The 16,499-nt window shown below is 43.2% G+C and overlaps 1 protein-coding gene across 4 annotated transcripts in view; it reads right to left on the bottom strand.

Moving 5' to 3' along the window:
• Positions 1–16,499, bottom strand: part of slc4a2b (solute carrier family 4 member 2b) — a 93,148-nt gene that overhangs the window by 28,911 nt on the left and 47,738 nt on the right. For 2 of the 4 annotated variants that reach the window (XM_084049047.1, XM_084049048.1), the window contains exons 4-11: positions 15,417–15,582; positions 13,419–13,645; positions 11,745–11,872; positions 10,023–10,258; positions 5,902–6,047; positions 4,564–4,650; positions 2,532–2,712; positions 2,045–2,180 (exon numbers count right to left, since the gene is read on the bottom strand). In XM_084049047.1, the coding sequence (XP_083905173.1) occupies positions 2,045–2,180; positions 2,532–2,712; positions 4,564–4,650; positions 5,902–6,047; positions 10,023–10,258; positions 11,745–11,872; positions 13,419–13,645; positions 15,417–15,582 (1,307 nt within the window). The remainder of the gene's footprint in view (positions 1–2,044; positions 2,181–2,531; positions 2,713–4,563; positions 4,651–5,901; positions 6,048–10,022; positions 10,259–11,744; positions 11,873–13,418; positions 13,646–15,416; positions 15,583–16,499) is intronic. The other 2 variants (XM_084049049.1, XM_084049050.1) reach the window with 1 other exon arrangement.

Genomic DNA, 16,499 nt, shown 5'->3' with positions numbered 1-16,499 from the left:
GTTTCCCAAACGAATTTGAGCTCCTGCGTAGCCTAGAAGCTGCGTAGGTGCCTCCACGCATCTGCGCAGTAGCAACCCCGCTGCGCACTATCTTCGTTAGTAGCAGCTGTGTGTGCCCAACGTCTCATCTAAATTGGCTTCAGTAGACACCATCTTCGTAGGTTCCGTTTCGTCTGTGCTAAAACTACATTCGTGAGACAGCATGCACGTGAAGAGATCCTGGACGTAGCCTACGTAAAGCCTACGTCAACTACGTAGTGCTATCCTACTATAGTTTAAACACCCTTTGCATACATATATCTATATATACAGGATTTTGCAAAAATACTAAGATAAAGTCGCACCTTTATCTAACTTACCTTTATATGAATTGGACACTTACATTTTTATAGGTACATTCTGTAATGTATTAAAATGCATTTTTTAAGGTGACATTTCAATGATCTTAAATAAACACTGCGGCCATTGTTCGCCGTTCAAAAAAAATCAGAGGATAGAGGGGGCGTCCTCCTGCATGATTGACAGCTTAACGCGTAACGGGCGACGCCTCCCCAAAAAAACAGACATATATACAACAAACACACTGCGACATGCCGTGTTGATAGCTTGCAGATCTGTTATTTTGGGTAGGGCGAGCGGCTGCAGTGCTTCGTCCTCTATGCATGAACCCGAAGTTTACAAATCGTACTCTCACGGATAATCCGATCATCTAATAAAAATATTAAGCACATGCCAAGTTAACTAAAGGTATATAAATGATGCTGAGCTAAATATGTTTCCTTAATTTCGAAGTTTTATAGTTAAACGTTATGATGAAAGTGCAGTTCCTCTCACAAAGTGACAGCTGTTGCGCTCGGCGAGCGCAACAGCTCGCCATGTTTATGAATGGTTAAAACATCTTTTGAAAATAGCAGATCTACAAGCTCACAACGTGTCACAAGCTTGTAGATCTGCTATTTTCAAACGCACCGGCCCGGCCGTAATATTAATATATATATATATATATATATATATATATATATATATATATATATATATATATATATATATATATATATACATACACACGTGTGTGTGTGTGTGTGTGTGTGTGTGTGTGTGTGTGTGTGTGTGTGTCGGTCTTTTCATAGATTTCATAGAACGATGGGTGTTACAGGCGGCCCAGGGCGCTCGTTACAAGATGCTTCGTAGGACAGTACTCCCCTCCTACTGTGGGCGGGGAGTATGCTGCGCGCATTCTGTCTCACGAATGTACTTTTACCACACACGCAGCCAGTTTAGATGGCACGCAGGGGCACAACCACCTGCTACTAATGAGGGTAGAGCGTAGGTTTGGCCGAGTCCCAGCTGTGTAGGAGACGCTTGCGCAAGCTGCGTACGGCCACGCATGACCTGAAATCTACGTGCCTGCTATGGTACTGCGAAGCATGTGACGTCACACGTTAGACCCGTCGTCGGACCTGCAACGATGCTCTACGCACGAGCTCTTTGGGAAACCCGGCCAATATCACAAACAATCACATCACAAACACATTGGACAGGTATAGACAAACGACACTAGGGGGCAGCACAACACCGTGCTGCTCACTTTGATTGAATACTTTATTAGCAGTTTGCAAAAAAAAGCACAGGAAAGTACAGTTCAATATAAGGTGGGTCTGCTAAGAGGATGTTAAACCCAAGAAAGCCTATGGCTTATTTCCATTGGGGTCCTTAGTACTCAATTCAACTCATCAAGCAAATCAGTAATGATTGATCAGATTTTCTAGAATAGGGGCTCCCTATTCGACAGGGTAAACCTAATTCTTTCCAGATGCGACACACTTCCCAGCTTGGTTTGTCTACTGTTGAGTGCACATTAAGCTAATCATATGGGGACCCCCCAAAATAATTTGGGGAGCCCCCTGGGGAGCCCGACCCCCAGCTTGGGAACTACTGCTTTAGACCACACGCCATAGATTGTTTAAATAGGGTCCTTTAGTCTTGCTCATCCATGCTTTTCCATCAATAAACCACGTTATGAAAAGTGAGAAAAAGTGTTCACCTGTGTTTGAGCAGCAGAGCCCTCAGGACGTTGGCACGGTCCTCAGCCTTGATCTGGTCAGAGATGATCATCTGCTCCACCACCTGGTGGGCGATGCCAGGCAGGCTCTTCTGCTCCAGGTCCAACAGCACCGCGCCTGAGGAGAGGAACATCATCACACCGGGGTCAAACACTATGAAATATATACTGAATATACATAGTACTGGGATGTTTTCTTTCTTGAAATGTTTACTTTTTGCAGATACAAGGTATATTTTGTGAGATAAACTTATGAGAAAACTAAAACATCAAATAAAACAGACAATAGTAATAGTGTATGGAAGGTAAGTGTCGATCCAGTCACTGTGCAGGTACTGGTCTGACATTCTTCCTGCTGCTCTGTGGTGTGAAGTAAACCAGAGACTATGATCTGTAGAAACTGGCTCTGAACACACCAGTGGTCTGTCTCTCTTTTGACCACACACACACACACACACAGATCTCTCACCGTGTGAGATGGTCTTGCGTAGCTCCAGCAGGCTGCGGAAGGACAGCGAGGCCACGTGGGGCTTCCCCCAGCGGTCGGTCTCCTCCTCCACGTCCTCCTCAAACTTGATCCAGCGAGCCGTCTCCTTCCACTGCATCTCCTGGTTCTTGTCCATGATCAGCTCATTCAGCTCCACGAACACCTGGGAGAGAAAGCATAGACTGTAAAAAATATGGACGAAGGGAACGGTGACGTCACCCGTTGGTTTCTACAGACCCCGTTTTGAAGCAATTTTTGTGGACGATTTCAAATCCACCATCTTGGAACTTTCGGGCCACGAAAAAAATACGGAAAACGACTGCTATTGGCTGCAACCACAGCCGGTCTTCACTCGGTAGAATCAATTACAGGCGTGAAAATTAAGGCCCGGCCCTAACTGGGCTGGCCCGAACAGGACCCGGACAGAACAATTAGCATGATTTTTAAAAAACAGAAAGTGTCAGTATGTGCTTCATGTCCTCAAAGTCACGCATCCAACAAGCTTTGGACTGAGCGGATTGGACTCCGTTCCGGAGATAATGGCCAAAACATCTTGAAAACTGCAACTTTCTGCGTTTTTTGGTGTTTGAGTTTGGGCAATTTTCGTCCGTCTTTTTTTATAACACGGGCTTGGACTAAAGTACGCTTTGAACAAATGTTTGGGCCAATACATTTGAGAACTCTAGAACCAATAGAAGCATACCCTACTTTATCATTAATTTTAACATTTTTTAAAACAAAGTATTTATGAAAATGTTTCCTAAGGTAATAAAATCAAGTGTTAAGTCCGGCCAAAACCTCATTCACTTGTATGGAGTGTAAATGCTTCTGCAGCCTGTAGTAGGAGGTGACATAGCGACATCAGCTCGGCCACTAATGGGAACTGCTGGGAATTTCGTTCTTCCGTATGAACTTCAATTTCAAGAGCTCTCCCTTGCCGCCTGGAGAGAACGTGATGTGGAAACACACGCATACATGCAGTGAAGGGAGAAATCTTGAGGTTAACGGAGTGCATCTTGGGGGAAAACGCCATGCAGGTCCACTCCAGCGGGCGCCGCTAAATATTAAGTTATTAGTCAACTGTGACATCAAACCAAAACAGATTTATTTTGGGTCAGTTGTGTTGTTAAGATGAAAATGTTGCGCACAGCATAGTGTTATAAATCTTACCTGTAAAACCAAATCACACATTATAATGTTAAAATACAGTCGACATGCTCACTGTACATTTTCAACCTATCTTCCTATAATTGGTCCTCACTAATGCTCATTATAATATGGTAACATTTTTGTCTACTCACTCTGTGTCTCAGAGGAGGGCTGTAGACAGTTCAGAAACCCCCCTACCAGTGACATCATCGATGGGGAATCCAAGCTAATAGAAACTGCAGGCTTTCTATTTCTGGAAAGTTAGCATGATATAATGGAAGACATTGCTCTCAAATGAATAAAACTCAAAATAGAAAATGTGAAATCATGTTCCGCCCCTACTGTGTACCAGTGACATCGATGATGTCACTGGTAGGCGGGTTTCTGAAGTGTCCACAGCCCTACTATGAGACACAGACCGAGTAGAGTTTTTGAAAAACATTTTATCATGAGCATTAGTGAGGACCAATTAAATGAAGATAGGTTGAAGTCGTCCTGTAAGTTAAGTAAGCCATTGGAGTCACGTCACCCTGTCATTGTAACGTAACACAAGCCAGCGTACAAATTGCCATATCCACCAGGACCGCGTCAGTTGTCAGTGAGACTTCTACCGAGTAAAGTAACAGATCGCCGGAAACCGCATGCTGGTCTATCAGCCGTTAAACGCCACACCAGACCAACAACGGCACCATGACAAAGGGCCTACGAAAACCACAAACGGCATCAATTTGTAATAAGCCTAAAATGTGCAAAACGTACAGCCTCACATCATCTCCCATGCCTGCTGTGGAGGGGGGGCGGGAAAAAAAACACACACTCTGGCACTCCTCAAACCTGAGCTTTCTGGGTGGCTGCACCCCCTCACCTTCTGGCGGGGAGCCATGTGACTACAGGAGTCCAGGTCTATGCCCTCTGGCCGCGAGGCTGAGCGGTACCAAACCACCGGTATGGACTGGAGCGGAGTGAGAGGAGGAGCGGAAGAGGAATGGACTCAAACACAAGACACTATACTGTACCACCCCCCACACACACACAGGGCCCTCACATCTACAGTACACACACACCTGACAGGGACCTGTTGTTTACCTATCTTGCTGGGGGCCTGTGTGTGTGTGTGTGTGTGTGTGTGTGTGTGTGTGTGTGTGTGTGTGTGTGTGTGTGTGTGTGTGTGTGTGTGTGTGTGTGTGTGTGTGTGTGTGTGTGTGTGTGTGTGTGTGTGTGTGTGTGTGTGTGTGTTGCCATGTCTGCTCATTATAAGCGACTTTCTATTTTCTGTTAAGCTGCTTGTTTTTTTGGGCTTGTTTCTAAAGTGTAGTTGCTTATTTGGAGCTTGTTTCCAAATGTTTTAATGTTTCATTTAAACCATCCATCTGAAAAAAAATGTGCCCTGTACCAGATTTGTGTTAAAATGTTTCAAAAATATTCAAAAATATTCCATTTTATTACAAGATAATTTGAAAATAGCCGATCTACAAGCTCACAACGCGTTGCATCGTGACGCGCTGTGAGCTTGTAGATCGGCTATTTTCAAATAGCCGATGTATATAGTATAGGTTTAAAGTGCTCATGTAGCCTATAGTTGCTTCTTTTGGGCTTGTTCTCCTAGATCCAGTTGCTTATTTCTCTCACACAATCTGGCAACACTGGTATGTGTGAGTGTGTGCGTGCAAACGTGCATGTGTGTGTTAATAAAACATGGCTCCCTCTCTCTCAGGAGCTCCCCGGGTCTGATTACCTGAGCACCTCTCTTCCCCCTTTCTTTTCCACATGTGAAAGGAAAGAACTCAATTCATTCATTTTTAATTGTGCCCCGCCTCCCTGGCTCATCCACAAAAGAGAGGGGGGGAGGGCACGGGCTGAGCCGCATTTGAGAAACGTAACGAAGGGAATAAACTTTTCCCAGGATTTTTTTGCACTGAAAATGATTTAAAACAAACACCACAGCCTGGAGCAGATAATAAAAGATAACATAAGAATCTAAATAAATATACATCTCCACTGTGGAAGAAATTAAAACTGAAATAGCCGTAAAACTGAAAATGTGACTTCTTAGCCTCGTTATAGAGAACCGAAGTCTGACATCACTGCCACTAGAGGGCGCTATCCCCCTGGGTAACAGAGTTATTTTTTTCTAGTGATATTCCCCACAAAGAAATCGTAGATTGCGTCATACAAGATGTTTTCTCCGGTGGGGGAATCTCACCTCATGTGGGGTGCGGTCCTTCTTGCTGGTGCGGGTGCTCGGCTCTTTGTGCTCCTTGTGGTCTTTGCCTGTGTGCACCACCTGGCCCTTGCCGCTCTTCCTGACCAGGTGTCTCCGCACTCCGGGGACATCTTCAAAACGATGGCCTATGGAGAGAAACACCACAACAACGGTTAACTACTGGTAGAAAGACAGGCACGTAAAGGACTATAATCCGTCCATAGTAATCAATATCGTTTTTTTGTGTTTTTTCGTAAATGGTGCATTTATATATCGCTTTTATCCAAAGCGCTTTACATAGATTGTGCATTAGATTCACACACCGATGGCGGAGGAAACTATGCGAGGCACCAACCTGTTCATCGGGAGCAATTAGGGGTTCAGTGTCTTGCTCAAGGACACTTCGACACCAACTCTGGGGGAGCCCGGGATCGAACTGGGAACCTTCGGTTCGCTCTACCGGCCACTCTACCCCTGAGCCACTGCCGTCTCGTAAATTAATGCCCTACTTGATCATACTACAGTGTCACACAAAAGCATCAGAAGTAGCAGCTCTACAAGCTTGAAACGTGGCGCGAAGCGACACGTTTTGAGCTTGTAGATCTGCCACTTTTTTTATTTGAATCATGAAAATTAACAGTTGTGGACATACAAGGTTTCCACCCGACATCATCCATTCATGCATCATACAGAAGCAGTTAATGGCTCTATTTTTGGTCATTAACATTACTGAACCTACCTGAATAATTAACTCACTGTTTGCTAAACATCATTTCATGGGTCATGGACATTAGAATTTTGTTCACAAATGAATTTGTTTGTCTTCAAATCTACAGGTTTGTTTTTCTTAAATAGCAGTTCTCTAAAATAATTTCACATCCACAAGCTCACAGCGCGTTCCCTTCGCGCCACGTTGCGAGCTTGTAGATCTACTATTGTCACTACTTCTATTTTTTATTTAACGAAAAAAAGGGGGATATTTACTCGTGGGTCCCGACCCATTGTTTGGGAAAAGTGCATTACATTATACTTGTAGATGAGCAGGAATTTACACAGAGGCACAGTTTAGCACCTGCAGACCCTCATCCTGCCTTCACGGTGACCCCTGACCTGACAGATCAAATCTCAGTCCTCCAAAAGGCCAGGTGAAGGCCGGGTGGCTCTATAAGCTTTTGTTCTTGTAGATCTCCCAGTAGGGAGGATAGGGTTACTGTATGCTGGCAGCAACACAAAGCACTGAGAGGGTCACAGACACAGAGACCTGGATGGTAGGGAGCATAGAGTACAGTACACAGCATCGGCACTGTGGGATCCTCCATCGGTCTGAAGCTGCTTAACCACTTCTTAAAGGGATAGTTCACCGGAGAAAAAAAAATCATTTTTCTATCGATTAGTCACCCCATGGAGACTTGATTTCATGGATATTTTGGGTTTTTTGTCACATTCCTAAACCAATAATTTGATGACCAGCGGACCGGTAGGCAGAGGTTTCGGTAGGAGACACAAAGGAGACTCTTTGTGTCTCCTACCGGAACCGGAAATCCATAAATTCAAGTCTCCATGGGGTGAAAAAAAAGGTTATTTTGGGGGTGAACTATCCCTTTAAGCCCCATTCCAAATCTTTCAAAAAATAGGTGAATGACATGCCCAAAATAGGGATGCCAGGGTGAAAAGTGGTTAACGGAGTAGTTCAGTTACACACCCCACGAAGCCTATAATTCATGGAGATTTTTGCCAATTCCTAAGCCAATAATTCGATGACTGGGTGAGATCGGTAAGAGACTCAATTGAGTCTCCTCTGGTCATCAAATTATTGACTCAGGAATGTGAAAAAAAACACTCAAATATCTGTGAAATAACAGCATTACGCAATGGTTCAAGCAGTGAAGCATAATAGTGATCATGTGTCATCAAATCCAGTGCAACAACTTACCTTCATCCAGTGGTTGTGTGTCCTATGTAACAAAGAGTGAAGCTTCTGTGGTTTTGTCGTCAATGTTTAAGCTCATTACCTAAAAACAGCATGCAGTCCTCCAGAAGGAAAAACAAGAGGTTTTGGTTGTGTGCCAGAGCGTTTGGCTCTTTTGGTTTAGGTCAGCTTTTTTTTTTTTTTTTTTTACTTTTGCTTCACTCTTCTTCACAGAACTGTAAAGAACCAAAGTCCATTGTCAAGTGGCTCCATGATGTTGTCTTTGTGCTGTGTGAGAGGCTGGGGCAGCTCTCCTGCCCTGGAGTCAGTCGGACAGCTTGTGTCACAGGACTCTTGGACATTAATCCATTAAGACCGGGAACGCATCTGTGTCATTTTAAGATTTCTTTGGCTATACAAAAAGAGCAGATATACAAGCTCATATGAGCTTGTATATCATGGAAAATGTGTGCAAATCTTCGAATATATGTTTTTATTTATTTAAAAAAATATATATATTTTACCTCCAATCTGTGTGCTTCTGGGGGTCCCTGGAAGAACATATTTTGAGATGGGGGGTCCGCAGGCAAATTCATATCTAAAAAAACATTTCTAAATCCGAACAGTATGTTGCTAAATCAGTGGTGCTCCAACTTTTTCATGTCAAGGACCCCCAAAATGATATGTATTTGGCCGCGGACCAGGGCCCCCCCCCCCAGAAACAAAGATGTTTGCTTTAAAAAATATATATAAATTCAAAGATTTGCACAAATTGTCATGATTTTTCAAAAAAATTGCAGATCTACATGCTATTTTTGAATAGCCAAAGAAATCTAAAATGACACAGATGCTTTCCCGGATTGAATGGGTTAAGAAACCGTAGCGGTGTGCATTGGGCTAAAAAAGCTGCCATGGTGGCACGTGACCCCACACTGCTCAAACCGGATACCAGTTTGTGTGGCGAGTTTTGACACAGTGGGGAAAAAAGCTGTGCGGCGCCCTACCCCGCCACATGGCATCAAAACCATCAGAAGTCATTAAGGAGCAAAGGTGTTAACTAGCACAGGTCGAACAAAAGGGGAGGGGGATAATTCCCATTGTTGAGCAGTGGCCAGCTACAGACAGAGCTGCACTTTCCCAGGCTGATTTATTATGAGTAGGAAATAAAATGAAGCTACAGAGGAATGACTAGATAGCACACAGCTTGGAATGGGGGTGATTTATACAGAGCTGGTGTCGCACACCGAAAATAGCTGATCTACAAGCTCATAATGTGTCGCAGTGCAACGTATCAATCCATTAGCTTAACAATAATGGCTACACATCCACCGCATCTCTCTGTGTCTAGACTCACTACTTACTGTAGCTTCCTTCTACCCTTTTGTTTCACTGGTCCTAATGACTTCAGGGGTTGTGAACAGGGGCCAGGTTTCTCAGTTGAGACACTGGTATTGACCCGGGCCCCGTTCCAGGGGCCTCGGCAGACAGCGAAACGGGTAATTTAATTACACTGGCCTGTCTGCCTGCTCTCTCTGATAAGCTGCTTCTCCTCACAGAGGAGTCTGCCTCTCTGACGTAAATCACCCTGCTGCCCTGGACCTGCAACCCACATGCTGGGTTAAAGGGAACGGCAACGTCACGGGCCAGTGGGCCCCCCCACCGAGCCGAGGGCAGCCCAGAAGGGACTCACGGTGCCCCCCTTCTTAATGAACCCCATGATTGCTATTTTTGATGCTTCTGTGTGTTTAATACGGAAAAAAACCAGAACAAGTTTAAATATGGTTGCCCGACAGCAACAATATTATACAGAGGGATGGGTATCATTAGGGAATCGTTAGGAGCCGGAATCGATAAGCAGAACCGGAATCTGACTCATAAAAAACATATTTTGATTCCAAAATGGTAAAAAAAATAAGATCAAATGTTTATTTAACCAAATTAACTTTATTATTTTAAGTTAGCCAGCAGGTCCTGACAGATAGTCAACCTGTCATCATGAAGCCTTTGAACGGTTATTAGAGCGTCTAGGAACCGATATGGAAAACCAAAATTAAATTATTTTTATGGGCACCCGGTACCCGCCATTTCTTATCCGGTCCCTACTTGGAACCGAATTTCGATACTCAACTCTAATTATACATCATGTTAAAACAGAGTTTAGAGACACACTAAAACCCTGGTGGGTGATATGAAAGTCTCCATAGTTACTCACTCTTTATTCCGTCCAAGTCGGCCGAGAACAGCGTCTGCGCCTCAGTCTCGTCGGTGGGGATGCGCTGGTACTTGGCCTGCTCGGCGCCCGTCATGTTGCCCGTGCGTCGGCGCTCCTGCAGGTCGTAGCCCCGGCTGGCGGAGGACGCCCGGGCCAGAGGCGGGTGGCCCGGCTGAGCTGTGGTGGTGGTGGTGGTGGTGAGGACCGGGCTGGGAGATTCGGAGGAAAGCACCTTTCTGTTCGAAGCAAGAAAACAAAACAAAAAATTTAAGAATGAGGCCAAAGCTGAATCTTGTTTAGCGTGGAGAGAAAAAAAGGTCTATGTAAACCCTACGCAAAAAAGGTGATTTCCTTTTGTTCATCCAAAACGTTGGAAACTGTGATAGTTATCTGAATAGGATGACATTATAAATGGTATGAACACTATGAAGTAATGTGGGCGTGTTCACTGAAGTCATCCATTACGACGAAATCCTCCTTGATGAACCATCGTAAACTTACCGTCCCTTTGAACGTCAGATGTCCAATATATACAGACACAGAAAACTGGGCTGTACGAAAGCCGCAGAAAAAAAAAAAATCTATGTTTTTTTTATCAACTCTCCTCCACCGACCTGATATCAGGACAACTTGTTGCCAAATCCCTCTGCGATAAAGAGTATCTCCAAAGAGAGTGGAAATAAGGAAAAAGGGTGGTACATGAGAGGTTTATCCCCCCCGAGACAAGATACAGCAACTTATGTTTGGTGGAAGAGTAAATGTCATAGGCGGAGCCTTAAACCATTAAGACCGGGAACGCATCTGTGTCACGCCATCTCAAACCATGTTGTTCCAGGGACCCACCCCCCCCCCCCCCCAAGAAGCAAAGATTTGAGTTAAATGTTCACTTTGAAAAAATGATATATATATAATATTCAAAGATTTGAACGCATTTTCACGATTTTCCAAAAATAGCAGATCTACAAGCTCATAGCGCGGCACTCGGTGCCGCGCTATGAGCTTGTATATCTGCTATTTTTCAATAGCCAAAGAAACTTCAAAATACCACAGATGCGTTCCCGGTCTAAAAGGGTTAAAGTGGGTGAGGTGGTACTGTGTTTTCCAGAAGACAGGTGATGTATGGCCCTGTGTGAGGGGACGGTTTATTTGGGCCCATCAGGTCGGTGCCCCCGGCGGGGGGTCCAGATGCCTGGGACATGGTAACGTACAGTGTGTTGTTGCCCCAGCGGCCAGTTAAGGAAAACCTAAAGCCGTCTAAAGTCTAATAATCAGGACTGTGTTACAAGAAGTTACCGTGAGAACATTTCTGGGGAGACGTGATGAAAACATGCATTACGCAACCATCACAGCGTGGTATTAGAACCATTACAAGGCCAGAGAGAGGCTTGATTTTTTTTCACTGTCCGCCCACTAAAAACAATTCTTTAAAGGAGTACTTAACTCAAAAAAGTACTTATTTTCTATCAATTACACACGCCATTTTTTTGTTTTTGTTGCATTCCTGAGCCAATAATTTGATTGATTTGATCAAGTCTCCCACCAGAAACACCATTGGTCATCAAATTATTGGCTTAGGAATGCGACAAAAACTAAAAATAAAATCACCAGGAATTCTTCATGGGGTTAAATAAGTCATTTTTTTGGGTGAACTACGCCTTTAACACATTTTCTAAAATAGCAACAACAGCACATCTACAAACTCATGATGCGAGTGTGACTCACTCTGTAGAGGTGGCGTCATCGGTATCGGCGCCCTCGCCAGACTGCGGTACGATGTCCAGCTCCCGGGCCGGCTGGGGGCTTTCCGAGCTGGACTTGGCCACATGGCTGTCCTCATCAGAGACAAAGAACTGTGAGAGGATCCCAAAAAAAACACACATGAGTACAGTTAAGTACCATTGAAGAGCCTGTGTATGACAAAGTAAGCTGTTAGTTGTTCAGTCATTGTGTGACACATTATGTTGACAGATGGGAGTCTCAAGGTAAACTTAAAATGATCTAGAAAGACAATTCCTTTGTCGTTTTACATTTTTGAATCTTGAGAATACATTTTTAAAGGGTAAAATCTGTGTTTAAAAGGTTGAGTAAGTGATTTTCTTTGGTTAAAATAAGTGTTAAATATCTCTATATTCAGTAATAGGAGTCTCCATATCTCTACAGCTCTTTATTAAACAGAAAATGCATTTCAGGTCAGGATACCAATTTGATCCAATCAGGACAGAGACCTCTGATAAATGGTACTCTCTCCTGATTGGCAGAAATGTGTCACCTACCTGAAAATATATTTTCTGTTAACTAAAGAGCTGGAGAGATCTCTGTTATTAAACAAACACCCTTTGGCAATGATATATATCAGAATATATTTTTTTGTTAAAAGGATATTTTGTTTTAACCAAACAATATCACTTACTCTACCGTTAATGACATAACATTTTTTATACTGTAATCACACTACAAATGTGATCTTCAAAAGCACAGTACTGGTCCCCAAGTTGATTCACCACAATGGGGCACACAGTTTTGGTCAGGTAAAAAAAAAAACGGCCATGTTCTGTTATGTACAACAATCTCAGCGTAAGGTGAAACCCACTGATGAATCATTAAGGCCACACTGAAATATTCATAGAGGAAAAATATGGCCAGCAGCTTTTTAGCCCAATGCACATACTACTACTGTATGTGACCACTGACCAGCTTAGGTAACAGTGGTGACCATGTCATCTAACAGGATATTTCACTCACTAAGCCTAAACATGATTCAAACTTCACTTTTATAGTAATAGCCCGTTTAGAGGAAGCATAATTTCATTGATTTGAAACCAGGTCTCCCAAATTTTGTACATGGTTTGTACCTCTGTTTTTTGTATTTACCGGTATGTCTTTGTCTTCCCCGTGCAATGTAATCTATTGTCTGCTTGTTTTTTATTTTCATTTCATATATTTTTCTACAAGCTTTGGATAAGATGACAGCAGGCTTGATTAATTATCAAGTGCATGCATTAATTATTACATTTATTTATACTGTAGATACACAAAACAATTGAACGGACATGGCCACACGTTTCTTAGTAGCAATTTACAAATGTGTAAACAGCCCTTGAATCTAAGAAATTCTTTAAGTTTAACTGGTGCAACCTGTTTATTAAATTACTAGTTTAAAACTAACTAATAGCTATACACAAACTTAGCCATGTATTTACCAATAGCTAGTGCAAGCCAGTCCTGGGCTACAACAGGACAAAGCAGTTTCCACTGAATGTTTCTTCTACCCCCAGGACAGACAGAGAGGCCCGCAAATCACATTTGTACTCAACAAAAACACAATTTCTTTCAGACTGATCCTATGCCAACAGACAGGTCTGATACACCAGACAGACAAATCAGGTTATATTGTACCTGCACATCTTTGGCCCCCTCTGACTCAGAGTGAGTGGCCTGGCTCTCTGTCTCTTCCTCCTCCTCCTCTTCATCGTCTCCCTCCTCTATGGGGGCCCCGCTGGGCCCCGGGCTGGCCCCCCTGTGGTCTTTGTCCTTTTTTCTCTTCTTGCCGCCCTTTTTCCTTCGTCCGTCAGAGGGCAGCTTGGACAGGGGCCGGTGGATGTGATGAGAGGAGTGACGGTTGTCTGGAGGAACGCACAACGTATGCAGAAAAAATCAATTACTTCACCAGTGCTGGTGGTGACTTTTCTTGTTTATTTAGTTAAGTCGCAAAGCGATGGCTTTTACGGTATGCATGAATTAAAGCAAAATAAAATGTCACGACTGAAAATGTTCCAATGAACTCCTAGTGCTCACTAATGCGTGATTTGTGAAACAGCATGAAAGGAGCCCTCCCCACACTAGTGCTGATTCCTAAACAATTAACACAATATGCATTAGTAATATTGTTCCTGCTGTTCTGCATATTGCCAACCAGGTGAATACATCACTGATTAAGGCTTTAACCTTTGCCTTTACATGAAATATCGAGACTATTCAGATTTTATGGAAGATGCTTCGGAACATATTGCTAGTTTGACCACTTCAAATGCTGCAATCTTAAAATAATAACCGAAAATAGCCTATCTATCTACTATCGATAGGCTATTTTCGCTGTGCAACATGCTTCCATAGAAGACATACTTGGCTTCTATGGAATCCAAATGAGAATGAGAACTTGTAATCCTTGTACAGTATGTACTATATATGTCACAATGACTCAATGACTAATACTGTATTAGCAGCATCACACAGTATCAACACACGCCATTGAAACTACATCTCACATACATTACATCTCAACTCAATTATCTGACATGTGGTTCAATTTCATGGCCAAATGGTCAGTGTCAGGAAGGTCAATTATCAACACATTGTCGTGCATAACTTCGAAACTATTCATCATATAAGGATCAGACTGATTGCATTTGAAAGCTTATCTCAAGCACTTCATTTAATACCCCTAGATGACATAACTTAGATAATGATGCACATTGATGTCAGAGTTTGGCGGTGCTCCAAGCAATGTGCGGCACCAAATCTGTCTTCTAGCTAAGTGGTTCGCAAACTGGGGGCCGGGACACCTAGGGGTGTAACTTAATGTGCAACATTGTTTTCTCACAGTATAAGTGTATACAGGGTATCTGCACATTTCTAAAGTGACAATTTAATGACTTTTAACTCATTGAGTGCCAGAATTGCCAGAATTATTTCAGAATGATGTTGTCCCAGTGCATCGAAAAAGTGCTTAGGAAGCGAGATACAGCCTTTTTCATTTCTAAGTTAAACAAGGAGTGGATGGAGCTGCAAATCTTCAGATGATGATATCTTGGGTTCTGAACATGTTTTTCAAAAAAAAAAGTGTTATTTTTTTTATTTTTTTTTACTATTTTTTTCAAAAACACGTCAAACACGTCATTGGCACGTTGAGCCATAGCGGTAAAAACATGTGAAACACGTGAATGGCACTCAATGAGTTAAGACTTTTTTTAATACTAAATTGACCAAGTTGTCAAATATTACATAAGAAAGAGGCAAACATTGTGAAAATAGCCGATCTACAAGCTCACAACACCTCGCAGTGTGAGGCGAGCTTGTAGATCGGCTATTTTCACAATATATTTCTGTGGAACAGAGTCAATATTTTCTGTGGAACCGAGTCAAACTAAATGTAATGCCTACAATTTCGACAGCTTGTCAGGGTGGAGGGGGTCGCGTCCTGAAAAGTTTGGGAACCCTCGTTCTATTTGTGCATTTTCCATACATTTTTGATTGGTTGATTTATTGGCTCTCTAAGATAGGTTCAACCCAAAGCCAGTGTGTGTGTGTGTGTGTGTGTGTGTGTGTGTGTGTGTGTGTGTGTGTGTGTGTGTGTGTGTGTGTGTGTGTGTGTGTGTGTGTGTGTGCCTGCCTTACACTCAATGTCCTCCTCGTGGTAGTTGCGGTCGTCATGGACCACAGCGCCGGGGCTGAGGATCTGCTGGAAGCGCTGGACCCCCAGGGCTTTGTTCAGGTCCCCATCGTCCTCCGGGTCCGGCCGCCGCGTCGCCCGCAAGGACGAGGCAGAGGACACTGACTCTGGCTGCAACGACAATAATAATAATACATACTTTAATTCATACAGCGCTTTTTCTAGGTTCTCAAAGTCGCTTTACAGAAACAGAATAAAACAACTTAATTAGGAAACAACAAATGGATAAAAACTAGGAGGAACGGCGCTGTTGAAATGAAATGTGCTGGAAAGAATTTTTAAATGTTTATACTGATTGCCCAGATGAATTAAAAAGCTTTTATATACACCAGTGGTTCTCAACCAGTGGTCCGGGGACCACCAGTGGTCCTTGAGGGGGTTCCAGGGGGTCCCCAGCCAAATTAATAGTCAGAAACCAAATTGACCCTTATATGTGTCTGTAACTCTGAGAGTGTACAAATGGAACCAAATGGACCCGTTCCAAATGGACCCTAACGGGTCCATTTGGTTCCATTTGTACACTCTCAGAGTTACATGAACACTAATGATGATGATACTTCAGTGTAGATTGGAGACCCCCAAGAAATTAAAATCGTTGAGTCCCTGGCATATCTTTTCAAATGGGGGGTCCCTGGGCTAATACGTGTCAATTTGGTGGTCCTTCACACGAAAAAGGTTGAAAACCACTGATATACACAACTACTGCAGAGTGCATCTCAACCTCCTTTTTTTTTTATAACTGTAGTAATTATACAAGCAAGATAAAACGATTTCCAAAGCGAAAATACTTTTGTGTCTGTGATGCAGATGATAACTTTACATGACGCTCAGCATGCTCACTGATTCAAAAACAGTCTGGCAGGGGTCTGGGACCCCTAGGAGTTACTACAGGGGGGGCCACCAAATTTTTGTATGATAGGAACTTAAAATAAATTATAAAAATGTATTAGCCACTTGAACCCTAGCATCCCTATTCTGAGGGTACCATTTAACGAAAAGAGCCGATCTACAAGCTCACAACGCATCGC

Source organism: Gymnoscopelus microlampas (genome assembly GCF_963454915.1).
Source record: "Gymnoscopelus microlampas genome assembly, chromosome: 22".
NCBI classification, from domain to species: domain Eukaryota; kingdom Metazoa; phylum Chordata; class Actinopteri; order Myctophiformes; family Myctophidae; genus Gymnoscopelus; species Gymnoscopelus microlampas.
This window is presented reverse-complemented; position numbering and strand designations above follow the sequence as displayed.